This window comes from Leopardus geoffroyi, chromosome E2 (genome assembly GCF_018350155.1).
Source record: "Leopardus geoffroyi isolate Oge1 chromosome E2, O.geoffroyi_Oge1_pat1.0, whole genome shotgun sequence".
NCBI classification, from domain to species: Eukaryota; Metazoa; Chordata; class Mammalia; order Carnivora; family Felidae; genus Leopardus; species Leopardus geoffroyi.
Genome location: NC_059335.1, coordinates 8,025,550 through 8,052,283, shown reverse-complemented (window position 1 = coordinate 8,052,283; position 26,734 = coordinate 8,025,550). Strand labels below are relative to the sequence as shown.

Below are 26,734 nucleotides of genomic sequence, written 5' to 3'. Positions count from 1 at the left end.
TTGCACCTAGGAACACTAGACAGCTCTTTAGCACCATGCATGGGGCCTTTTTTTTTGAGAGAGAGAAACAAGAGTACCAACAGGGGAGGGGCAGAGAGAGAGGGACACACAGAATTCAAAGAAGGCTCCAGGCTTTGGGCTGTCAGCACAGAGCCCGATGCAGGGCTCGAACTCATGAACTGCAAGATCATGACCCGAACAGAAGTCGGACGCTTAGCCACCATTTTAAACTGCAAAATCGTAGGGGGCGCCTGGGTGGCTCGGTCTGTTGAGCATCCAACTTCGGCTCAGGTCATGATCTCACAGTTTGTGAGTTCAAGCCCCGCATCAGGCTGGCTGCTGTCAGCACAGAGCCTGCTTCGGATCCTCTGTCCCTCTCTCTCTCTGCCCCTCCCCCGGCTTGCACTCTGTCTCAAAAATGATTAAACCTTAAAAAAAGTAATAGCAAAATCATCAACAAGAACATCTGGAAAATGGGCGTTAAACAGACTCCACGAAGGACCCCTGTTTATCCTGAGATCTGAAATGAGAAGGCAGGGCATCACCTTGTTTGAGCTCAGCTGGGCCTGTGTGCATCAGACAACTCAAAATTGTCTCCACTCTGTGTGTGTCTGAGGAGGCCTGGGAAGCACTGTGAGTGCTGATTCTGGGGTGACACATGCATTTTAGTGAGCAGGTGAATTCACAAATATGGAATCTGTGACTAACGAGGACTACCTTTCTTTCTATAAACGCACACGTGTACTTGTAAACACACACACACACACACACACACACATATCCTCTTGGACTACTCAAGAAAAACAAATTCATCCAATTCCAGGGTGCCTGGGTGGCTTAGTCGGTTAAGCATCTGACTCCTGGTTTAGGCTCAGGTCAGGATCTCAGTTTGTGAGATCGAGCCCTGTGTCGGGCTCTGTTTGATTCTCTCTCTGCCCCTCTCCTGCTTGTGTGCGCATGCACTCCTGCTCTCCCAAAATAAGTAAATACGCATAAAAAAAAAAAAAAAAAAAAAAAAAGAAAGAAAGAAATTCATCTACCTTCTTTGCTCCATTCTCACTTGGAATCTCCACTATCCACCCAGTGCCTGGGGGTGCTGTCCTTGCCTCCCCCAACCGCAGGCCGAAGTCCCCAAGCTCCACCCTCTTGCTCCCCAACCCTCTCTGTCCCATCCCCTTTCTGGTCCAGTTCAGGCCTTATCCTACCTCCTTGGACCTCAGCTTCCGCCCCAGCTTCCTGCACATTCCCCACATGACCCTGCAGAGTTTCTCTGCCCAGAACGGACTCTGTCCCTTCCTACTCACAGCCCTCAGGGGACTCCCCAGGGCCCTGGGGGAAAACCCCTGGCACACAAGGCTGCCAGCCCCTGTGGCCTTGTCTCTCTGGCTTCTTCCTCCCTCCCATCTCACACGCCAGCAGCACCAAATGCCTTCTACTCCCCTAACTAGGTCAAGCATCCGTGCCCATCTCCTGGCCTCAGCATGTTGCTTCCTCTGCCCTGGACAGCTTGCTCCTAGCTTGACCCCTGGCCGTGGCTGCTCTCCCTTCAGGACACTGCTTGAGGGCTGGTCTCCTGGAAGTCTCCCATGACCCCTCCAGGCAGAGAAAACAGATCCCGCCCGATGGCCTGTGTGCTCTGTGCATAGTCTATGGACGCCCCAAGGCACTGTCAGGACACAGGAAGGGCTGGGTCTGACCTTCGTGTCTCCTGGCATCCTCAGGACGTGTGTGGCGAATGGCTGAGTGATGGCACCAAAGTCTGTGACCCTAGGATGTTGTAAATTGTATAAGCGACTCTACCACTGGCTGTCGGTGTCCGTGGGACGTCCTTGCCCAGACAGCACCCTTAAGAGCAGGGAACGAATTCGACCAGCACCTGTGCTTTCCCAGAAAGGGACTTGCACACCAGAAAGCCTTGAGGAATCAAAACGTCTCTTTTTCTTTCCCTCATTCATTCCATCCTGAACTAGAATGTACAAAAACTGAATAAATGTTGAACGAACGGAAAAAGGCCACGCACACCAGTAGGGCGCCCTAGAGGACGTTAGGTTCCAAAAATGTGCATGTGGCAACATCGCCCCCTCGTGGTCCTTTTTGTCATTGCCTCGAATCACGGGACAGGGGCTGGGTGGAGCGTCTATAATGAGCACATCACCACCATCACCACCCCCTGCTGAGATTCTTGATGTTTCAGACCTTCCCTTTGTGGCTGTGGTCAGGCTCCGGGGCTTGGGAATGAACTCATACTTAAATCACGGATGTTAAAATTATTACTAGGACCTATTTTATTTAAAAATGTTTATTTATTTTGAGAACAAGAGAGAGTGTGCACGAGCACACGAGCAGGGGAGGAGCAGAGAGAGATACAGAGAGAGAGAATCCCAAGTTCGCAGAGCCCGACACGGGGCTCGCTCCCATGAACTGTGAGATTGTGACCTGAGCCGAAATCAAGAGTCAGATGCTCAACCAACTGAGCCATCCAGGCGCCCCTTGGGCCTATTTTCTTTACTCTGGACCAATTTGGCAAGTGTACAGCCTTCTAGAGAAGCATATCCCGTTCACTGATTATCTCTTGTGAAGGGGAAGGTGGCAGAGATGTGAAAAGGGGGATAGGGCTGTTCTGGGGAGTTAGAGGAAGTAGTGGCCGGAGGATTCGACCCAGTGGAGCCTCAATGGGTGATTTCACTGGCGACAAGCAGTGCCCTCAGCTGATTCACATCTGGGTCTCCAGCATTTCCCTGGCACAAAAATGCCACCAGGAGACAGGTTCTGAATGAATGAATAGGTCATGTATGAGCTTTCCTATCTGTCGAGAAATCTCGCCTCCCCTTGCCTGCCTGGGAAAGCCCTCTGCTCTGTACAGACTGGGTCAGGAATCTCTTGGGTAAAGGCACCCAGTGGCCTGAGGCCGGGTAACGTGCCTCCCCTCTGCTCCCACAATGCTCCTGGGGCTGCCTCCACCTCCTTCCTGCCCATGTCTCCTCCCAGCCTGGGAATCCCCCCACGGCTGGGGCCTTGTCTGCCTGACCTGTCTGTCCACGCTGAAGCCCAGGCCTGTGAATGAAGGCTCACGCGTTGTTTCCTTATTCATTCATTCCACAACTATTTCATGAGCGCCCACGATGCGTCAGGGGCCATTCTGTGAGCAACCCAGTGACAAAGAGAGCTGGTGTGGCCCCTGCCCTCACAGAAATGGGACTAAAGGTGGCACCATGGAGGAGTCTCCGGCTGCCGTCCACTGTCCCTTCTCCCCTTCAAGGGCAGGACCCCAAGGGTCAGCAGCCCTAGGCTACAGACGTTTTCCAGCCCCCACTGCAGCTTGGGTGGCTCTGCGACCAAGGGATGCATGCCACTCCCAGGCCTGCCCTGTAAGAGCAGCGAGAGATGGTGACCAGCAGTTAGCGCCAGAAAAGGATATGTGGACGTTGAAGGGCGCCAAGGTGCCGTTACTGAGAGGGAAGTAATCTTCTTCGTCCGAACCGTCGTGTTTTGGGATCTCCTGGTAAGAGCAGCTCAGCCTTGTCTTTAACACGACAGAAACGTGCAAAGGAGCTGTTCACAGGCCTCAGGCACACGTAACGCCTTGGCAGTTGGGCCGTATGCTCCTACTAGCCGTGTTCCTAAATTCTGCGACTCGTTTTCCCCTGGCTTCATTTCAAGAATGGAAAGCTACTAGAAAACTAGAGAGTAAGGGCAAAAATACACTCCAAGAAAATAGGGCAAGGGGCTCATGTTCTGGAGGGTTCTGAGGCTGCCTTCTGATGCAGAGATTGCCTGTGAAAGCCTGGGAGCCAGGGGCTTCTCTTTCCCTGTCTCTCCCTCCTCCTGCAGAGACGTCAAGGGCACATAAGCGCCCTTATATGCCAAAATGAGACATCCTCCTTGCCTCACTACCCTTCCGGAGGCGACTCACCTGTCACCACTGTCATGAGACCTGCCTGGCCATTAAATCTAAAGGAGCAGTGAGTGCCCACAGCCACACTCAGGGCTCCAACCTGATGGCCCCAACCAGTCTGGCCTGTGACATGCTGTGTGCTTTACTCATTTATCTCTTTACTGTTTTGTCTCCCCCACTAGGGTGTGAGTTCCCTGAAGGCAGGGATGTTTGGCTCAGTTATTCCTGTATCCCCAGGGACTAGAGCAGAGTGTGGTGCGTAGACGGTGTTCGGTAAGTCTCTGTTCAGGGGCACCTGGGTGACTCAATCGGTTGAGTGTCCAACTTCGGCTCAGGTCATGATCTCACAGTTCGTGGGTTCAAGCTCTGCATCGGGTTCTGTGCTCTCAGTGCGGAGCCTGCTTCGGTTCCTGTCTCCCTCTCTCTCTGCCCCTCCCTCACTTGCTCTCTCTCTCAAAAAGAAATAGACATTAAAAAAAATTATAATCGGGGCGCCTGGGTGGCGCAGTCGGTTAAGCGTCCGACTTCAGCCAGGTCACGATCTCGCGGTCCGGGAGTTCGAGCCCTGCCTGCGTCAGGCTCTGGGCTGATGGCTCAGAGCCTGGAGCCTGTTTCCGATTCTGTGTCTCCCTCTCTCTCTGCCCCTCCCCCGTTCATGCTCTGTCTCTCTCTGTCCCAAAAATAAATAAACGTTGAAAAAAAAAAATTAAAAAAAAAAAAATTATAATAAATATCTGTCGAGTGAAGAAAGGCTGCATCCCCGTGCCAACATTCCATCCTCCCACACGGCTTTGAGGTGAAAGAAACTTCTCTGGAGTCGAATGGCCTGGGTGTGAGTCTAAGCACCTCTACTTAGTAGCTGTGTGACCAGGGCTGATTACCTAAGCTCTCTGTGTCTCAATCATAAGACAGCTTACCTCAGAGTTGTTCTGAGGATGACACAGGGAAACAATGGGCGCAGAGCCCGGCACAGACAAGTGTTATGATAAATGTTCGCCTCGAATAGAGGTCATCAGGTAGGAGCGGGCCAACGTGACAGGGGCAGATCCCTTCCTCTGAGCATGCACAAGCAGGAAGCCTGATGCAGTGGGGGGTGAGAGAAGCCCCCTACCCCCAGGGGGGAGTGTTTAAGTAGAAACCTGAGGGAATATAAGATTCAGGGCACGGTACCATTTGTGCCAATTAAATGCACACCCAACAGTGACATCACGTATTTTTCAAGGATACATATACATCCAGACAAATTCACGAGTAGTATTTGGAGGCAGTGAATTAGCAACGTAGCTCAAGTTAAAAAACACAGCAGTAAGTGAAAGGAAGCAAGAAACAGAATGAAATTCAGAGCTCGGTACCATTTATGCAAATTAGATACGGTCGTCATACATCATTCAAGGTTGCAGACCTATCTACACAAACATATTGAGAAGCAGTAGTCAGAGACAGTCAACTCAGTGCACATGTGACAATGCGGTTAAAATCGAAGAACACAGAGCTGAGTGAAAAATGTCAAAAACAGATGAGATTTAGAGCAGAATACCATTTATGCAAGTCAAACACACACACAATACCACCACCATCATGCAAGTTTTAGGAAACAAATACAGTTAAGCAAACATCTGTAGAACATATAGTAAGTATGGTTGAGTGGGTGTCCATGGTTGAAAAAGGTAGTGGGGGATATAAAAGGGAAAAAATAGAACGAGAGAGAGTCTCAACGTGAACCAGTAACACAGCACATTAAGAACTGAGGAGCACAAAAGGACTCCGTGCTGTTCCCTAGAGTTTTCCCTCTTTCCACTAGGCACACTTCCCCTGGGCAATCTTTCTCTCCCAGGGCTTCTAGTGACAACCTCTGAGATACCAATGAGGTCTGAATCTCTGTTTACACTTCACTCCTGCCCTTCAGATGTGGATGGCCAAACCATCTTCTAGGTGGGCCCTCCAGGATGACTCCTAGGCAACTCTCACCACCCTCAGTCTATCTATACCAGGGCTTGAATCCTAACCTCTGGACCTTCAGGGCTTTCCTGTGTCCAGCTGTCTACTGTCCTTGGTGCTGAGGACCAAAGTGCTCCCTCCCCTCGGAGCCCAAATGCCGGCTGTCCATGGTACTGAATCTCACACAGCCACGCTTCCCAGCTAGTCTCCCGCTGTCCTTGGTGCTGAAGACCAAAGTGCCAGTGCTCACTTCCCTTCGAGCCCAGCTGCCCGTGTCTGCCTGCGGTCCTCGGTACTGAACCTCACATGGCCCCACTTCCCTCTGCATCCAGCGACTCTACCCCCTTCACCGCTGCCCTTGGTGCTGAATGCCTAAACCAGAACACGCAGGATCTGGGGGTTTTACAAGCAGAGGGTGGGGAGAGGAGGTATGGACACTGGTGGCCGGTGTAGCCAGACGCTGAGGCAGAGTCCAGGCCTAACTGCTCAGGTTTTCCATTTGTCTGTGAAGGTATGAATGAGTCATGGTGCCCTGTGCATAGTGGGCATTTTCTATAGGTCAGGCTCTGTGCTGAGCGCTGTGTAGCTGACTCCCCTGAATCCTTCCACAGACCCTGCTAAGATCTCATCCCACGGAGGATACTGAGGCTTGTGAAGGTTAGGTTGCCCACCCTACACCCTGCAGTGGGGAGGCTGGCGTCTCACCACAGGCAACATGGCTCCAGAGCCCACGCTCCTGTCTGCTGGAATGAATGCTAGAGGACACCCCCGAGAGCTGCAGAGGCCTTGACTCTGTGGGACACTGCTTCCCCCTCCTTTTTGTTCCCTGGTGGGTTCTGAGCTTCTGCCCCACCTGTGGGGGTGCCAGGCCAGTCCTGGCTTCTGCTGACCCCTAGACTCACTTCTGTTTCAGCTTCATGATCTTTTCGGTGTTGGGAAGGCAGTTTGTCCATGGCAGGATCCCGTACAGCCACTTCAGCAAACAGTAGCCCAGGGTCTGGAGGTCGCTGCGGCGGAAGGGCCCTGGGAAGGGAGGGCAAGAGGCGGCAGCTCAGTCCAAATGCTCTACTCCCTGACAGATCCACCCGCTTCCTTTCTCTCTCTGACTGAACCTTGCCCTCATGGACTCAACCATCTAAGCACACGAGCTTTAGTCTGTTCATTCACTTTTCATTTGCCTGCTCTCACGCTGTGACGAGTCTCTTTTACTCTCGTTCACTCTCTCAGCCATCCTTACCATCCCCGCTCTCACTAGCTTACTCCCTCATCTCTTGTCTTTCATTCATTCACTGAGTCCTCGGCTCTGTGTACCAGGCCCCATTACACCTTCTTAAATCCCAGACAAGAGTTTGGTTGGGTCCCAGCCCTTGACAGTCTAATGGGGACACAGTACAGTGTGGGATTACCTGAGCTGCAGGGGAAGCAGGACAGGGTGAGAGGGAGCCCAGAAGGATGGGCAATGAACCCAGCCTCAATAGAGGAGGTAAGGGAGACTGTCTGATTTATTTTTATTATGTTTCAGAGAACAATTTTTGTAAACACTGAGAGTTGACTGTACCAGACCTTCCGATATTGGAAGCACAGGGACCACCCCTTTCTTGGGGGAGGTCAGTCTGGTGGGAGGACACAGGCAGGCACATGGATGGCCATGACATCAAGGGATTTGGGACAGAGAGGCTGAGACCTCCTCAAGGAATCTTCTCCTCAAAGTACTTTCTTCTTACTTATTCTGTACATTTTCCTTGGATAATCTCATTCCTCACCCAGGGCTTCAGCTGACAGCTCCTGAGATACTGCTGATATCTGGGTCTCTGTCCAGACTTACTCCTGAGCTCCAGACTCTTGGGCAACTCTCATGTTCTAAGCCGAAACCAGATCTCGAACCTGAACCTCTGAAACTCTGGGGCCTCCTTGTGTCCAGCTACTCGCTGTTGTCATTGGTGCTGAACGGCTGCCCTACAACTCCCTGATACAGCCCATCCATGGTTCCAAATTCCCATTATGGTTCCCTTAGTGTGACTCCTGTGTCTAGCCACCTGCTGTCCGTGGCTGTGAAAACCCAGAACTGCCCTTATATGAGAAGTGTACCTCCATGGTCCCGAACCCCTTCTCCAGACCCTTACCACATCCCTTGTGCAGGTCAAGGCTAATGAACTCAAGGTCCCCCTCATGTGGGCTCCTGCTGCCTTCCACATTGGCCACGTGTTTGCCACCGGGGGCATAGCGGAAGGTGAAACCATAGCCTCCCAGCATCACCTGGGTGGACACGGAGAGAAGCCATTCAGTTTGGAAGTTACGAGCTTGGATTCTTAAGCCAGAGATTTCAATCACGGCTGCAATTTGAAACAAGTGCATGCCGAACAGTACAGACGGGTGTGAAATGAAAAGAACCCAAACTGACCATCCACAGCTTCCAACCCATGCCCAGAAGGAATGACTAATAATCGTCTCTTATGCGTTGTTTCAAATAGCTTTCTTTGAATACCTGGTAAACGCACGGATGCAGAAGGGGCTCTAGTTTTCCACAAAGGGAAATTATACCTCTTGTTGACATCATTATACCTCTTGTGGGACACCTGGTTTTTGCAGGTTTTTAAAGTGGGCTGCACACCTAGTACAGAGCCCAATGCGGTGCTTGAACTCACGACCCTGAGATCAAGACCTGAACTGAGATCAACAGTCAGACGCTTAACTGACTGAACCACCCAGGCGCTCCCCCGCAACAGCTTTTTGCATTTTAATGTTTATTTATTTTTGAGAGAGAGAGACACACACAGAGTGCGACTGGGAGAAGGGCAGAGAGGGAGACACAGAATCCGAAGCAGGCTCCAGGCTCTGAGCTGTCAGCACAGACCCCGATGCAGGGCTTGAACTCATGAACTGCGAGATCACGACCTGAGCCAAAGTCAGATACTTAACGGACTGAGCCACCCAGGCGCCCTGTTTTTGGCATTTTAGTAGTAGTTCCGGGTATTAAAATCTGGAGCCAGATAGACCCCATTCAGCCGTGCCTGAAGCCAGCGAGGTTCTGGCTTTTTCCACTCAATGGGCCACAATTTGCAACACCCCTTAAACATTTTCTTTTTAAAGCCATGTTAAATCAGGTTTCTGTCATTTGCAACTGAAAAAGTAATTCGAATTTACTTTAAAAGGTTTTTTAATCAGCACCCCTACCAGGAGTGTATACTTAAGGTTCTCCCTCTTTACTATCACAATCAGTGCTGTCAGAAACATTTTGTACATATATCTTTGCAGAGGCCTGTGAGTATACATATAGGACACATTCCTAACTGGTGGATCAGAAAAACATACCCATTTAAAATTCTGACTATATCCAAACTGCCTTCCAGAAAGGTTGGCCAATTCCCACTTCCAACAGTATATAAAGAATTTGTTTCCTTACATCCTTATCAGCAACAGATAACCATTCTTTTAAGTTTTGTCTACTCTTAAAATAGGATGTTTTAATTTTCATTTCTATGACCACTGACATCATTTAGGGAGGTTGAGCATCTTTTCACATACTTAACCAACCTGTGGGTTTCTTTTTCTATGAACTGCTTTTCCTATCCGTTTTTCATCGTTCTACTAAGTTGCTTATCTCTTCTTATTTATTCAAAGGAGCCCTTTACATATGACAGACAACAATTCTTTATCTGTAATAAGCATGGTGAAATACACGGATGTTTTGGGACAGATGAGACACTGAGCCCAGAGAGCCCCTAGGGTGGAGGGGACCTAGCTATTACCTGGCTCAGGTCCTCTGGATTAACAAAGATGTTCTCAGCTGTCACATTTCCATGGACGTATTCATTCTCATGGAGGAACTCCAGGGCATCCAGCTGGGGGAAGAAAGACAGCCTCTCCATGAGTAGCTTGACTAACACAAAGAGGTTCTGAGGCAAAGCCCAGTGAAGGAATCTCCACTTAGGCCTAGGGTCAGAGGCGCTACTTGTGGTTGGAAGGGGAAAGACTGTTTAAGCCTAATTCTGAGTGAAGCATTAGGAAGCCCCATCTGCCAACACACCCAAGCATGTCTTGTTTTTTTGTTTTTTTTAAGTTCTTAAAATTTTTTAGTAATCTCTATACCCAGCGCGGGGCTCGAACTCACAACCCTGAGATCAAGGGTTTTGTGCTCCACTGATTGAGCCAGCCCAGGTGCCCCGCAATTTGCATGTCTTATGTCCAGCTCTGACTTCTCTACTGAACTCTAGACCCATACACTGACCTGCCTGGGTGGTAGTTACATCCTGAATATATCCCCAAGCCCACCTTGACCCCAAGGCCTGCCTTTCCACTAGGTTCTGCTTGTTCTCTGTCCCTACAGCCCATCTTCTTCTCAGGCCCTGTCCGCTCGTGCCAACCTCGCCCGGTCTCCATCTCGCCCCACCAGTCCATCCCCACACGGACCACAGGGCTTTTCTGCACGCAGAGCTGGTCCTGCTCTTCCCTTGCTCCCGATCCTCCTATGGCTCCCTAGTGCCCTCAGGAAAGAGTCCCAGGTCCTCAGCTTGGTGTTCTGAATGATCTGGTCGCTACCGACCTCTCCACATCAAGCCCGCCTTGTCCACCCCTTCCCCCTCTACATGTCACACTGAAGACACACTGAGCATGTAGACCTTCAGGACTCTTAACGTGTCACTCCCTGGCCACTTCCACCTCTCCGGCAATTTAAATTGGGTCCTCTTATCCTCCATCATAGCAGAGGGACATTTCTATTCAGAGGACGTTTGAGGCTTGTGAAACTGTTTACTTTAAGATCATCCTCCCCCACTAGACATAACAACCATGTCTGTGCTACTCCCAGCCCCTGGGACGGTGTCAGACACCCAGCAGGGACCTGATAAATATTTAATGAAAGGATGGATGGATGAGGGAATGAGTGAATGAATGAATGAATGAATGAAGAAACAAATGCCTTATGCTCTCTCCTATACAAGCCTCTGCCCAAGCTGTATCCTTGGCCTGGAATATTCTCTTCATGAATCTCCACTCCCACTCCACCTGGCACCGTGCGATTTCCCACTCGTGGCTTCTACTAGGAAGCCCAGCTGAGCCCCTCTTTTTCAGGCTGGGGCCCCTTCTTCCACCTCTCACCTGGGAATGCTCGTCACTCTGGTTCTAATGGCCTAGTGCCCACCTGTGCCTGTCAAGCACTAGCCCCGGTGTCTAGCAGAGGGAGACACGGGTTGAATGTGTCAATGAACAGGCCAACTGGTAATCTAGGACCTAGTGCGCCATCCCCTGGGTGGGAGTCAGCAACTTCTAGGTACATACCAGCCGGCAGGCCATCTGGAACACAGACCTCACCGACATTATATGCTTTGGGTTGTCATCCAGGACCGACTGAAGGCTCCTCCCCAGGGTGGGAAACACCAAGAACCTGGAAGATATGAGTATCCCAGGAGGTGGGAGAGATGACCGGGGCAGGGGGGCAGAATCCAGGCCACCAAGGAGGGACCGTGGCTGGGTGGCCACAAGGTCCCGGTCCTGGGCAAGATCAAGGGTTCCGGATTGGGAGGGGATCAGCGTGGCTCAACGCTGTGGAGAAAGAAGCAACTGACTGGCCAATGGCTCCGGGGTCCCAGCCATGCCTGGCCACGTGACGGGGAGAGAAAGAGCGGGACCAGTGAGGTGGCTGGCACGTGAAGTGACTCACCTGTACCTGTCCTGGTGAATGCCAAAACCGACACAGGTGGGGATGGCCAGGAGGGGGGTCGAGTTCAGCTTCTTCCACTTGTGCACTGTGGGAGGCAGGGAACTGAGAAGTTAGAGTCCACCTGGTCCCGGGCCCACAGCCCGTTCTCAGGGCGGAAGCAGAGCAGTACTCCCAGTCAGAGACACCACCTCTGCGAGTGGGTGACAGCAGGGTGGGGACAGGGTGGGCATCGCTGACCTCGGGCTGTCATCTGTATCTGCGGGTGACAGGGGGTGAACGAGGCGGAAAGCACATACAAATCTGGAGCGGAGGCCTCAGAACAACAGAGTAACCTCTGGATTCACATGTGTGACTAGTAAGATCAGGAAACGTCTCCGCTGGTCCTGGCATCATTGGATGCCTGCCCACCTTCCAGCATCTCAGTCGGGTGATACAGACCCAGTATGTGCTGGCCAGGGGGGGGACAGCCCTGAGCTGCAGTGTTTGCCAACTTTCGTGGTGTAAACACTTCCCACCACGGCCGATTTCGGGCCACTGATCTGACGTGACAGAATGTGTGGCTGGAAGAGATGCCAGCACGCCATCGCGCGGTGTTTTCACCCAGCAGGCACAATGGCTGTAAACAACCCCGAGAGTATAGGTCATAGATAATGTAGACAAGTAATTAGGAAGTGATGAGTTTTGAGTATTTGAATATTTACTACTGTTCTTAATACAATTTAGTTGATTGTAGGCTGATGTGATCGATTTTAAGTAATGACTACGTTGAGCAACTGGCCGTGCTACTTCTGATAATTCAACACTAGGCTCTCCAGGCCCACGGTGTCTGTCCTCTGAGGCCCAAGGCCCAAGGGGTGATGGGGTGCAACTGGGCCCTTTCCCACACCTTCAGGGGGAAGTTAGTTGCTCTGACCAAGAATTCACAGTTCTCTCCCCCTTGTCCATTTCCCTGCAGAATACCTTGCAGAGGCTTGGCCGCCCGCTGGAAGAAGTTCTGCTCAATGAACAAGCGCCCATCCTTGGCATCCTAGTCGGGAACGGCAGGGGGAAAGGTGTCAAATGCAAGCTCTTAGACAAGGGCTTCAAGGACATTACTGGCCAGATATCACCCCAGGTTAGTGCCAGCACAACCATCACCAAGTCCCCCACTTCAGAACCAAATCCCCTAGGGTGCTGCATGTGAACGTGTTATTTCCATTGCCCAGATTTCTTTTATGATAGGATCCACAAGTTTCCCTAGACATGTGGCCTTCAGCTAAAAACAACATTTCCCAGCCTCCCTGGCAGTGAGGAATGACCATGTGACCAAGTTCTGGCCAATGGAGATGTAAGCAGAAGAGATGTGGGCAACTTTCAGGTTATGCCCTCAAAGGGCTGGGCAGGCTCTCCCTTTTCGCTTCTGTTCCAGTTGGCTGGAATGCAGAGGAGATGGTGGGAGCTGAGGCACCCATCTCAGCCCATGTGGAGCCACCCATGTGGGAGCAACGAGAGAGAAAGTGGGCTCCCCTGTTCATGGAACCACAGTGATAGCCCTGGACTACTGCCCCAGACTTTTACGTGAATAAAGTAAACTATTACTTTTGCTGAAGCCATTAATAATATCGGATCATTTTTTCTACAATGCAAACTGAGTATTTTAATTAAACACAACTAGTACAGCTGGGTTCTTAAGAGCACAGGGCTAAAGAGCTAGGTTCAAAGCTCAGCTCTGCCATTCATTCATTCTTTCTACAGAGCACCTATTATGTGCTGAGCACTCTACTGGCATTGGAGATACAGCAGTGAAGAAAGCAACTTGCATGCTGGTTGCCCCTGGGCCAGTGATGAGTCCCCATTATCTCACCTATTAAATGGGGAAACAGAGTAACCAGCTCACAGGCTTGCTTGTGAGACTCTTAACCCAGGGTCAGGCATGGAACAGGCTCTCGACGAACAGGGGCTATGACTCATCTGTGAGCCTGGCTCCGGAGTCCTCGCTCTGAACCACTCACACAGTCTCTGTCTAGGGCCAGGGGAAGGCAACCGGACTGGCTGCCACGGTATTCTGGGGGCAGATTTCACGGACTCCTCAGTGCAAGGACCCCATCAGATTGCTTCTCTGATGGACTCTAACATCCGGCACAGTGAAATACAGTGGGTGCTCAACAAACACATGCTATGAGGCAGACAGGTAGTGGGCAAGTGGGCCACACAATGCGGGTACTAGTGGCTTCATTGCAAGGGAGAGGACACTCAGCCCCTCCAGACTGCACAGCCCAACAGCACCGGAACCAGGGCTCAGGGAGAACTTGACTGCAGCTTCCCAGGTCCCCTGTGATAAAGAACCTGAGGCTGGAGGGAGATGTGCCCCACCCAAGGTCCCACTGCCCCCTGCAGGCTAAGGTGGAGCTCTCCTGCCTGTGCCAGCCCCCAGAGGGGGCTTGGAGGTCAGTGGTGCCCAAGCCCCAGGCCCTCCCCTTGTGACTGCCCCCCAGGGACACTCACTAGTTTAAGCGAGAATCTTTGTTTCTGGGGACTTGACTTGCAGGTGAAGGTGGAGACAGGCTCGGCTGTGGGTGGACAAAACGAACAAGGTTATGATCACCAGGGAAAGTGAAAGTCATAGTCCTGAAACTTCTCAGTGAAGAGCAAGCAACACTTGCGCTTGTCAAGTGCATTCTTGGCTTTCAAGACCTGTTCCTTCCTAGGTCTTGGAAAAGTTCTTTTTTTTTCTTTCTCTCTGCTAATATTCAGCTACACAAAAAGGGTTATTACCAAGCAGGCCTGACTTCTGTCCTTGGAAAGGCTTGCTTGCAAGGGTGGTCCATGGCTGGTGTCTGGGTACTTGGATTTCAGGAGGGTTCCAGCATCACTGAACCAAGCAGAGGGGCCCCCTGTGCCCAAACTATTATGCTGAACATCTGCTTTCCTTCTGGGAGTCTAGAACGTTGGTATGTTCCAGGCAGATGTGCCTAAGTGACCAGCTACCAATAAAAACCTGGGGTATGAGAGGCCTGGGGGGCTCAGTTGGTTGAGCGTCTGAGTTTAGCTCAGGTCATGATATCGTGGTTTGTGAGTTCAAGCCCCCACATCAGGCTCACTGCTGTCAGCGCAGAGCCCACTTCAGATCCTCTGTCTCTCTGCCCCTCCCTTGCTCATGCTATCAAAAATAAATACATATGGGGGCGCCTGGGTGGCGCAGTCGGTTAAGCGTCCGACTTCGGCCAGGTCACGATCTCGCGGTCCGGGAGTTCGAGCCCCGCGTCAGGCTCTGGGCTGATGGCTCAGAGCCTGGAGCCTGTTTCCGATTCTGTGTCTCCCTCTCTCTCTGCCCCTCCCCCGTTCATGCTGTGTCTCTCTCTGTCCCAAAAATAAATAAACGTTGAAAAAAATAAATAAATAAATAAATACATATGAAGAAAAAAAAAAACAAAACTGGGTGCTGGGTCTCTCAGGAGCATCCCTGGTAGACAACACTTCACGTGTGTTGTCACACTTCCTTGTGCATCCTCCGGGAGCCCCTGGGGAAGGGACTCTCAGAAGATTGTGCTGGTCTCCCCTCAGATGTCACTCCGTGGGCCTTTCCCCTCCCTTGACTGTGCTCTGTGTTCTTTTGCTGAAATGCATTGTGGCCCAACTATGTGCTGAGGCCTGTGGGTCCTCCTTGTGAATACCTGAGCCTGGGGGGTGGTCCTGGGGATCCCCAATACACCAGATATTTGCATTTGTCTACACATGTGGGTGAGTACCATGGGACGGATGAAGCGTTGTCCCAGCCCCATCCCCACCCGGGGAAGTGCCGTCACAGGTTGACTTCTGCCCCTCGGGGTCCTCTGAGCTGCAATCCCGGGGCTGCCCAGATCCAATGGCTGATCCAGCCCTGCTGGCTCAACACGGAACCGTGCTGAACGACCACTTCCGCCCCCGAGTCCCCATGGGGCCATCTGAGCCTATAGCTGGGTGGGGGGGCACCATCCACTTCCTTCCTCCTCTCTTTTCATAAACACCCTGCCTGCTTGTCCCATTCTGCTCAAGGATAAACCCCGTGTTAAGTGTCGGCTTTACACGCGTGGTCTCCCTTTAATGCTCAGGACAGCCCCGGAAGGTCTACTATGTTATGATTACTGCTGCTGCTGCCATTGTTGTTAGTGCCACCTGCCGGAGGAGAGGAGAACTGCGGGTCAGAGAGGCCAAGAGAGGCTACTCGCAGGGCAATCAACTCTCTGTGTGACTCTACACGAGGTGCTAGACCTCTCTGAGCCTCCACTCCCATGCCTGTGAAATAGGAGTGACGAAGCCCATCCCCAGGATTGGATACAAGGGCTCAGGTGGCCCAGCAGGAATGAGCACGGCAGTAGCTGAGCGCATACCATACATTTGAAGCTAGCTGCATCCTTCACATGCACCGCTCAGAGAGCCCACTCAGCCCTGGAGCTTGGCACCAAGCCAGGCTCATCACGAGTGCTCAACATCATCCGGGGCCCATAAACCGACACACTGTTGTCCACTCCCGAGGCTCTCTGTGCCCTCCTCCACCCTTTCAAATCCTTGCTGCCCCTTGCTCAGCCAGATTGGCGCTGTCCAAGGTGTGGAAATAAGGGAGGTGACAGTTACCCAGAAGCCATCCTTGCCCTCATGAAGCTCCAGCCAGAGCAGGGTGGGAGTCCAGGGTTTACAGAACCCAGGACTGAGGGTGACCCGAGCCAAGCCTAAGAGAGGGAAATGGGGGGGGGGGCTCAGATCTCAGGGGAAAGAGGGGTCCTTTCCACCTGTGAGAAGGGGGCTTGGGGAGATCACCAACGGGTGTCTGGAGCTGGCTGTGGCACCTCTCAGGCATGCTAACAGTACCCAGCTCACAGAGTTCCCACACAGACGGGTGACACATATGCTCCTGACGCTCAGAAGCAGGCAGGGACAGTTGGCAATTTCAGTGCGATCTCAGGCACTACTCTGCAGATTATGAAGGGCTTTTTCTCTTGAGCTCCTCTATGTGGCCCTCATGCCAACAGCCTGCAGAGCCAGCTGGGCGATTCCCATTATAGAGGGGAGCCCACAGGGGCCCAGGAAGGGCAATGAGCTTGGTCACTGGCCCCTGCAGAGCCAGGCTATCAATCCAGGGCTCCAGACTCTGGGACGTGGGGAGACCCCTGCCTGATGCAGACCTGATACATGGAGAGCATGCAGACAAGAGCATAGCAGGCAAACACGTGGAAGCTCCCAGTTGCCAGATGTTGCACCTGGAGCAAGAAAGCTGGTCTGGGATCCAGCATAACCAGAACGAACCGACTGAGCCACCCAGGCGCCCCACAAGAGTTCCTACAAAGAAGGGGGTTAGAGAAGGTGTAACTAGAGAAAGGGGGGAAGGCATGGGCGTGATGGAAGCAGAGAGGAGCTTGATACACCTTGAAGCTGAAGGAAGGACTATGAGCCCAGGAACACGGGCGCCTCTAGAAGCCCGAAAATGCAAGGAAACAGGCCCCTCTCCACCCCCAGAGCCTCCAAAAGTCTCGTGAGACTGATTTTGGACTTCTGACCTCCACGCCTGTAAGAGAACAAATGAGTGCTGTCTCAAGCCACTAAGTTTGTGGTAATTGTTACGGTGGCCACAGAAAACTGACACAAGCCCCAAATCTCCGTCCACAAGGGCACAGACCCAGAGGGTAGTCCTGAACTTGAGCCCAGGCTACTTTTCACAAGCACAGCGCCGTAAGCAGCTGTGGGGATTTATGTGGTGACCCGATACTGGTTCTCCCAAATTGTTCCAGGGAGATGGGGAGGGTGACGTTAGAACTCAGGAACTGACAAAGGAAAAGGGTGGCCACTCATAGGGCTGTATGAATAAGGGAATAATATGGGGGGGGGGGGGCGCCTAGGCGGCTCAGTCAGTTGTGCGTCTGACTTTGGCTCAGGTCATGATCTCATGGTTCATGAGTTCGAACCCCACATTGGGCTCTCTGCTGTCAGTGCAGAGCCCGCTTCAGATCCTCTTTCTGCCTCTCTCTTTGTCCCTCCATCATTCTCTGTCTCTCAAAAAAAAAAGGGGGGGGGAATGCAAGCTGGTGCAGCCACTCTGGAAAACAGTATGGAGTTTCCTCAAAAAACTAAAAATAGAACTACCCTACGACCCAGCAATTGCACTACTAGGCATTTATCCACGGGATACAGGCGTGCCGTTTCGAAGGGACACGTGCACCCCCACGTTTATAGCAGCACTATCAACAATAGCCAAAGTATGGAAAGAGCCCTAATGGCCATCGATGGATGAATGGATAAAGAAGATGTAGTATATATATACAATGGAGTATTACTCGGCAATCAAAAAGAATGAAATCTTGCCATTTGCGACTACGTGGATGGAAGTGGAGGGTATTATGCTAAGTGAAATTAGTCAGTCAGAGAAAGACAAATATCGTATGACTTCACTCATAGGAGGACTTTACAAGACAAAACAGACGAACATAAGGGAAGGGAAGCAAAAATAATATAAAAACGGAGGGGGACAAAACAGAAGAGACTCATAAATATGGAGAACAAACTGAGGGTTACGGGAGGGCTTGTGGGAGGGGGGATGGGCTAAATGGGGAAGGGGCATCAAGGAACCTACTCCCGAAATCACTGTTGCACTATATGCTAATTTGGATGTAAATTTTATAAAATTAGAAATAAAATTAAAAAAAAAAAAAAAAGATGAGCTGATTGGTGTGATGAACTTAGAGCGGGGCCCACAGTGAGCTAAGAGTGTCAGCTGTCGTACTAAAAATTGCAATTCTCGGGGTGCCTGGGGGGCTCAGTCAGTTAAGCTTCTGACTCTTGACTTTGGCTCAGGTCCTAATCTCATGGTTCGTGAGCTCAAGCCCTGCGTCAGGCTCTGTGCCGAGCACTGGAGTCTGCTTGCTTATCTAGGAAATGGGGCAGCGACAGTGCTGACATCCATTATGAGTTAGCAAGTACGAAGCAAACACACGTCCATGTGAAAACGTGTGCGCAGATGCTCACGGCAGCACTAGTCACCAGGGCCAAGTGTGGAAACAATGCACACGTGCACCGACCCGTAACATGAAGAAACCAGATGCGGTGTGTGCACACCTTGGAATACTATTCAGCCGCAAGGCAGAATGAAGTTCTGACACGTGCTGCGATGTGGGTGGACCTTGAAAACATCACGCTGAGGGACAGCATATAGACACAAAAGGCCATGATGTAGTGTATCACTGCATTTATCAGAAATACCCAGAACAGAGAAACCCAGACAGAGCAGATTAGTGGTTGCCTGAGGCTGCGAGGAGGGGTGTGGGGAGTGGGTGCTTTGGTACAGGGCTCCCATTAGGGGTGATGGGAATGTTCTGGAACTAGATACACATGATGGCTGTGCAGCATGATGAATGGACTACAACTCACTTAATAGTAGACTTTAAAATCGTCATTTTGATGAAAGGTCAACCTCATTTGACAAAATAACAACACCCCCCACCCCCAAAATCATATAAAGCACTTGGAACACGGTGCGGCCTTGAATAGGCACTCAGTAAACATTAGGTTGATTAATACCAATCAGTGCACAGTTTTTGTTTTCTTCATTGTAACAAGGTATCTGACTCCCCCCTTTTTTTTTTTTTTTTTTTTTGAGAGCGAGCGAGAGAGAGTGCATGAGCAGGGGCAAGGGGCAGAGGGAGAGAGAGAATCTTAAGCAGGCTCCTCGCCCAGAGTGGAGCCCGACACAGGGCTCAATCTCATGACTGTGCAATCATGACCTGAACTGAAATCAAGAGTCAGACGCTTAACTGACTGAGCCACCAGGGCGCCCCGGACTTCTTTTTTTAATCTTTGACTACTGCCAGCTTCCAAGCCCGGCCCTGCCTCTTCCGCTCCCCACTCCACATCCGGGCAGGCTGATAAGAAAGCCAGGGGCTCCCTTCTGTGGTGCTGGTGGGAGAGGCGAATCACATGAGGCCCCGGCCCCTGTGTGGGGAACCCTCGCCCGGGCCTCACCCTTTAACCAAACAAAAACCCCGATCAGGCACCTTTCCTTCCTGGTTCAGAGCGGTTCAGAGCCGCTCTCAAGCAATTGGCCTTTTGCATTCTCTTGGTCTGTGTCACTTCTTAACAATCAAACCAAATTGTTTTGTTTTTTTTTTGGGGGGGGGGGTTCCATGCTATCTCTGCAGGGTTGATAGAACACTCATCATCGTCCTCATCATTCACCCTCACTGGGCCTGCGCTCCCATATGACAGAGGTGGACATGGAACGGGACGGGGGTGCCTTGTTACACAGGGCACAGAATTCCCAGTTGGCCACGGTCCCCAGATGTCCCCATCACCTTTTAGCCTCCTGAACACGCTTACTCTACCTGCCCAGCCCCTGCAGGTGGGTAGGTTTGCAATCCCAAGTCTAAGAGAAAGCTGCCTAGAGACAGGTGGGCAGCTGGGATATGGCTTTCATTTCCATTCTCGGAAAGGGGGTCCCCGCCCCTTGCCCTGGCTCAGAGATGCCCCTGCCAGACCCAGCACCCGCCGGCCAGTGGACAGCATACCTTTATAGAGAATGCCCTGGCTGTCCCTGGTCTGGAGGGATCCCAGTTTCCAGTGTCGCCCATTCTTGTCTGTCACCACTGTCCCTGTGGGCAAAGCCTCAAGCGAGGTTGTCACCCGGCTCCGCTTCAGGGTCTGAGGGCTTTGCCTGGTCGCCTGTGGGCTGCTTTTGGGGGTTGGGGGTCTGCTCCAGGACCCTGCAGGAAGATAGTCAGAATAAGGAAAAAGCAGCAACAGGGAAAGACAAGTTGGATGGGTAATGGGACAATGCTCATCATAGGGTTCGCTTATTCATTTGTTCTTTCAACAAATGCTTCCCGGGACCTTTCATGAGTCAGGCCCTTGTGCGACAAAGCTGGGGACCCGGACACGAGTCAGACCTGGGCCCTTCCCTCAGGAGCCCCTAATTTGGTGGGGGAGTCTGATCTGGACACCGTCGGTCAGAACTGAGTCCGAAACAGGACAATACAGAGGGATAAGAGAGAGAAACTGATACTGCCTAGAGAAGTCAAGAGAGGCTTCCTGGAGGAGGGGATGTTTGAGTTGGGTCTTGTTGGATGAAGAGAAGTTTACTGAGGGGAAAAAAGACCTTCCAGACATTCGACCAAAAATATCCTGAAACAGGACCTGGCCACCCTGTGCTGAACATAAAGAGTCAGAAATTTGTTAGACAGAGGCCCTGCCCTTGAGAGGCTCCCAGACTGGCAAGAGAATGGGGGGCAATGGTGGGGAGAGAGACAACAACACAAGAAGAGATATTATCTACTCCATTCTTCCCACCCACCATCCACCCAAGGCGTAGAATGGCAAGAGGCAGAGGGGCCTGGAGATAACAAGGGACAGAGGGAGGCACTGGGGGCTGTGACTTTAGATCCAAGGGCCCACTAGGAAGGAGAGGGTACACGGTCCTCAAGACTCCCAGGCTCGTCGGCTGGCTCCAGGCCTATGCACATGAGTCTACCTGGTCCCTGCCCACACAGGACTCTCAGTCTAGCAAGTGAGGCAGAAAGGGCCATGGAGCCTGGAGGAGACATGTGCTCAAATGAGGGTGTCACTGGCACTGGGGGCTAAGAGGGCAAAGAGAGGGAGACGAGACAGCCTTGATCTAGCCTGTGGTGCTCAGGAAAGGCTTCCTAGAGAGCTGCCCCTCGATGCCAGGATGAAGAGCTGGGGCTGGAGGGGCGACAGGAGGCAGGAGGCTATGCACAGGTGGGAACAGGGGCGGCTCTGGCTGTGTGTAGATGGACTGGAGGCTAGGGATGCTGCAATGAGGATCTAGGCGGGGTAGGGGATGCCCGGGCAGGGGAAGGATGCCCCAAATACTGTCCGGTGACCCACCTTTTCCCCGTCTAGTCAGGCCAGGTTGACCCCAACTCTCACCTTTGGGTCTCTCACAGGGTCTCGAGGTATCTTCAGACCCAGAACTGTCACAATCAGAGAAGACGGATGACGAGGAAGAGGTGACAGCACTGGACCATCTCACTTTCTTGGAAGAGCTTTCAGAACTGGTGTTCCTCTTTCTCTTTGAGCCTGGAGAAAGGAAGACAGGATGCAGACTGAAATTACAAAGGCCTTTTCCAGGCAACCCTAAACTGGAAAACTCTGAGGGCACATTCAACCACTCTCTTCCCGCCTATCCCCAGAGCCAAACCTCGCTTCTTCGGTCACCTAAATACCTAAGCAAACTATCCCTTCATTTTATTTTTTTCCTCCTCTCTTTTATTTTTTTGTGTTTATTTATTTTGAGAGAGAGAATGCACTGTGTGGGAGCAGGGTAGGGGCAGAGAAAGAGAGGGGGAGAGAGAGTCTCAAGCAGGCTCTGCCCTGTTAGCGCAGAGCTGGACGTGGGGCTTGATCCTGCTAATCATGAGCCGCAATCAAGAGCCGGATGCTCCACTGACCAAGCCAGCCAGGCACCCCCTGAGTTGTCAACTTTAAAACCCAGAGGCCGATCAGATGCCAGGAAACTGAGTGTAGACAGAGTCTGAGTCCTGGGCAGCCCCAGGATCAATGCCGGGTCAGACAGGCTGCAAAGGTTTCCGGCCTTCCTCCCCCAATGCATGCATACATGCACTCGTCACCCCTCCAAGGGCTGGTTCTTACCTCGGAAGGATGACGTGAGCGGTCTGACAAAGGTCTGGCACCCTTCATGCTCCTCCACAGGCAAAGGTTTCCCACAGTAGGGGCAGAATTTGAATGTTGCTTCGATATTTTTGCCACAGTTTGGACAGAAGGTGGTCATGCTAGAAAACAAAAGGTGGCGGAGAGAACAGGGAGCTGAAAGCAAAACTTCACCCACTGCCAGTGAGTAGTTCATCTGCACTCCCCATGGTGACAACATTGCAAAAGGGAGAAAAGTTACTACATTGGAATATACTCTCTTAGGAAGTGGCCACTTATTCTATTTTTTTTTTTAATGTATTTATTTATTTAGAGAGAGAATGGGGAAGGGGCAGAGAGAGAGAGGGAGAGAGAGAATCCCAAGCAGACTCTGTGCTACCAGCACAGAGCCTGACACGGGGCTTGATCTCACAAACCGTGAGATCATGACCTGAGCTGAAACCAAGAGTTGGGCGCTTCCCCAGGAAGTGGCCACTTCTAAAACAAATCCACACCCCCCCCACTGCATCCAGCTTCTAGCCACCCATCTCTCCCCTAATGGCCCCGGGCAGGTCAAAAGCAGAAAAATGCAATGCGAAACTGCAGGTTTCACAGAAGATACGGGAATTCCTTGGAGTCCATGAAAGTTACGCAGAACCGCTCAGGTCACCGAAGCACTGAGGGTCTTCCCCTGTGCTTCCGATGTTTGTTTCTTGAAACACACAATCGGTTTGGGAGAGACCGTGAATGCTCACCAAATATCCACGTGCTCCCCTACCCTTCCCGGGGGTCCCCTGTGGTTACACCGGGGCCACATAACTAATCCTGGTTAATGGCGTGTGAGTGGAAGTCAATTCCCAGCTGAGGCAGTTAAGAGCCAGAGGACCCCCTCCATCCACCCCTTCTCAGCACGCATGGCCCCGGAGGCCGCATCACTCCCCTGGCATAGCTACAAGATGAAGGAGGGCTGTCGGGTCCACGCTGGAATCTCATGATCAGTGAATAAATACACGTTGCATTAAGCCCCGAGGACCGTAGCATCCGCTACTGCAAACAGCCTGTCTTAGCCTGACTTAGTGAGACACAGGTGTTGACATCATCCTTTAGGCTTTGTGTGTCTCTGGGATATTCCCTAACACTTGTAACAATCAAAACCAAAGGTACACATAGAGCCTATTAAAAAGGAGGACACGGCAGGTGTATTCGTTTGCTCGGGCTGCTGTACCCAAACACCGCTGCCTGAGGGGTTTGAACCACAGAATTTATTTCCTCAGAACTCTGGAGGCCAGAAGTCGGAGATCAAGGTGTGAGCAAGGCTGGTTTCTTCTGGGGCCTCTCTCCTTGGCTCACAGAGGGTTGCCTTCTGTGTTCACATGGCCGTCCCCCTGACTGCGTTCCAATCTCTTCTTGTAAGGAACCAGTCATATGGGATCAGGGCCCCGCTTTGGTCTGTTTGGGCTGCGATACTGAAACATGACAGACTGCGTGGCTTATGAAAAACAGAAACTTGGGGCGCCTGGGTGGCGCAGTCGGTTAAGCGTCCGACTTCAGCCAGGTCACGATCTCGCGGTCTGTGAGTTCGAGCCCCGCGTCCAGCTCTGGGCTGATGGCTCGGAGCCTGGAGCCTATTTCCGATTCTGTGTCTCCCTCTCTCTCTGCCCCTCCCCCGTTCATGCTCTGTCTCTCTCTGTCCCAAAAATAAATAAACGTTGAAAAAAAAAAATTTAAAAAAAAAAAGAAAAACAGAAACTTATTTCTCAGAGTTCTGGAGACTAGGAGGTCCAAGGTCAAAAGGCCACCATGGTTCAGTTCTGGTGAAGGCCTTTGGGGGTCCAGACTGACAATTTTTCCTCAGTCCCCACATGGCGGAAGGGGCTAGGGAGCTATCTGGGGTCTCCTTCAAAAGAATACTGATCCCATTAGTGACGGCTCTACCCTCGTGACCTACCCTCCTCCCCAAAGGCTCCCCTCCCTAATACCATCACATTGGGCATTAGCATTTCAAAATATGCGTTTTGGGGGAGGGGGACACAAACATTCAGACCGCGGCTGGCCTACCCTAACAACCCTGTTTTAACTTAATTACCTCTTTAAAGGCCCTATCTCCAAATATGGCCACATTCTGAGGTACTCAGGGTCAGGGTTTCCACATGATGGAATTCTGAGGGACACAAGTCAACCCGTAAAAACAGGATTAAATTAGTTAAGCGATGAAGAGAAAATCAACAAGGATGCCAGTGCTACGGGTACTTCAAGTAGATATATTTTACTTTTTTTTTTAATTTATTGTTTTTTTTTTCTTATTTTAAGTAAACCCTACACCACACGAGACTCGAACTCATGACCTCGAGATTAAGAGTCACATGCTCTACCAACTGAGCCAGCCAGGTGCCCCTCAAGTAGATATATTTTATTTTACCTATTTTTTAAGTAGATATATTTTATTTGTTTATTTATTTATATACTTTAAACTTTTTAAAAAATGTTTAATTTTAGAGACAGAGACAGAGCACAAGCGGGGGAGGGGCAGAGAGGGAGGGAGACACAGAATCCCAAGCAGGCTCCAGGCTCTGATCGCTTAGCACAGAGCCCGAGGTGGGGCTCGAACTCATGGACCAGACCGGGAGATCATGACCTGAGCGGAAGTCGGAGGCTTAACTGACTGAGCCACCCAGGTGTCCCTATTTATAAATCTCAAATAGCAAAAGAAAGTAAGATTATTTCCTTCGCCCTTTAGTCTAAGACTTGGCATATAGTACTGATTACCAACTGGCTATGGAAACACAAGCCAAAGTAAGTTTGCTCGTGACTTCATGTCACCTCGCAAGAGAAAGTTCTCTCCTCTTTTATTTTTGACAAACAAAAATTGTACATATGTGGGGCGTACCACACAATGTGCTGCAATTTGTCCATATTGTGAAATGGTTACCACAACCGCCTGATTAACATATCCGTGGCTGCCCATAGCTGCCACTATTTTTGTGTGGGTGGTGAGGACCCTTGAGATCCATTTTCTTAGCAAATTTCAGGTATTTGATACATTATTATTGACTACAGTCGCTATGGTCTCCAGAATTTGTTAATCATAACTGAGTTTGTCCCCTCCCCAACACTTTCTTTTAAAAGTAGGCCCCACGCCCAACGTGGGGCTCGAACTCACGACCCTGCGATCAAGAGTTGTCTGCTTTTCCAACTGAAGCCAGCCAGATGCCCTGAACGTCTGTCCCCTGTGATCAATATCTTTTTCCCCACAGCCTCTGGTAACCACCATTCTACTCTCTGTTACTAGGAGTTTGGCTTTTTTTTTTTTTTCCTTAGATTCCACCTAGAAGTGAGATCATGCCATAACTATCTTTTTGCGTCTGGGTCAGTCTGATCAAACCCCTTTTCCTGTATTCACCGTAGAGCTTGGTGTCTGTTGCACCTGTAAACAGGAGAGTCCTTAAAGTCTGGCTCTGGCTCCAGGCTCCTGGATTTCGGTTCCATACCCGCTACATGCTGGGCATGTTACTTACCCTCTCTGTGCCCCAGTCTGCCCAATGGTAAAATGCGGCTTCTAACAGTACTTTTTTTGACCACTAGAGTAGTTGCTAGGGCCTAAATGAATACATTTATATCAAGCGCTGAGAACAGGGCCTGGCCCCCGGAAAGCCTTTTATGTTAGTGGCTCTTATGACCAGATCACGCCCCGTATCCAATTTACATTCCAGTTGTCAGTCCTTCTCTTCTGCCCCTTCTCTTTCCGGAAGTTCCGCGCCTCCCAGGCTTCTCCATTTCCACTTGGTGCTGACTTATGGACTTCCGGTGCTTGCCCTTGAAAATCACAGGCCGTCCAAAGAGCTCAGGAAAGAAATCGCAGCCAGAGGAGACGAGGGTTGTGCTTCCCCTTGGTCTGCAGAAGAGCAGAAACCACACTGTCGCAGAAAACTGCCCTTCCTTCAACTCCCACCAAGGAGCCGTGTACGATGTCAGACCGCAAAGGCTGTTGCCAAGTGTCTTTTAAGGAAACCTGTAGGTTGGTTGTGGCACTTAATTTGTTGTCCTGGTTGACATCTGAATGGACAGATCTCTCTTCTCGAAGGGATAAATATGGGTGAGCATTTTTGGTAAGCTAGAGGAGTCACCTCCTCTTCTCGCTTCAGGCCACTGCACACCTGAAGCCCTTCTGGTGACGTTGGAGCCACAAGATCAAAATGGCCTGGAGGGCAGCTACCCTGAAGAGTGGTTCCAGGCTTTGTATCCGTGAGAAACTTGAATTTGGGTTCAGCCACTGAGATATGGGGGCTGCTGCTAATGCAGCATAGTCTGGCCTCATCTGACTAGCAAACTAAGACTTTAATTTTGTTTTGTTTTTTAATTTATTTATTCTGAGAGAGACAGCATGTATGCACATGAGCAGGGGAAGGGCAGAGAGAGAAGGACAGAGAGAGAATCTAAGCAGGCTCCCTGCTGTCAGCACAGAGTCCGACATGGGGCACGAACTCACAAACTGTGAGATCACGACCTGAGCTGAAATCAAGAGTCAGACGCTTAACCGACTGAGCCACCCAGGCACCCCGAAGACTTGGCAGTTTTTTTGTTTTTTGGGGTTTTTCTGGCTTTACAGTGTTAAGTGGTTTTGCCTTAAGTGGAGT

The 26,734-nt window shown here is 51.1% G+C and overlaps 1 protein-coding gene across 2 annotated transcripts in view; it reads right to left on the bottom strand.

The window, feature by feature from the left end:
* Positions 1 to 26,734, bottom strand: part of VRK3 (VRK serine/threonine kinase 3) — a 37,008-nt gene that overhangs the window by 8,603 nt on the left and 1,671 nt on the right. For both annotated transcript variants that reach the window (XM_045441788.1, XM_045441787.1), the window contains exons 3-12: positions 22,104 to 22,243; positions 21,381 to 21,530; positions 20,003 to 20,197; positions 13,977 to 14,041; positions 12,453 to 12,519; positions 11,493 to 11,577; positions 11,111 to 11,216; positions 9,583 to 9,675; positions 7,957 to 8,089; positions 6,736 to 6,856 (exon numbers count right to left, since the gene is read on the bottom strand). In XM_045441788.1, the coding sequence (XP_045297744.1) occupies positions 6,736 to 6,856; positions 7,957 to 8,089; positions 9,583 to 9,675; positions 11,111 to 11,216; positions 11,493 to 11,577; positions 12,453 to 12,519; positions 13,977 to 14,041; positions 20,003 to 20,197; positions 21,381 to 21,530; positions 22,104 to 22,242 (1,154 nt within the window). In that variant the 5' untranslated portion in view covers position 22,243. The remainder of the gene's footprint in view (positions 1 to 6,735; positions 6,857 to 7,956; positions 8,090 to 9,582; positions 9,676 to 11,110; positions 11,217 to 11,492; positions 11,578 to 12,452; positions 12,520 to 13,976; positions 14,042 to 20,002; positions 20,198 to 21,380; positions 21,531 to 22,103; positions 22,244 to 26,734) is intronic.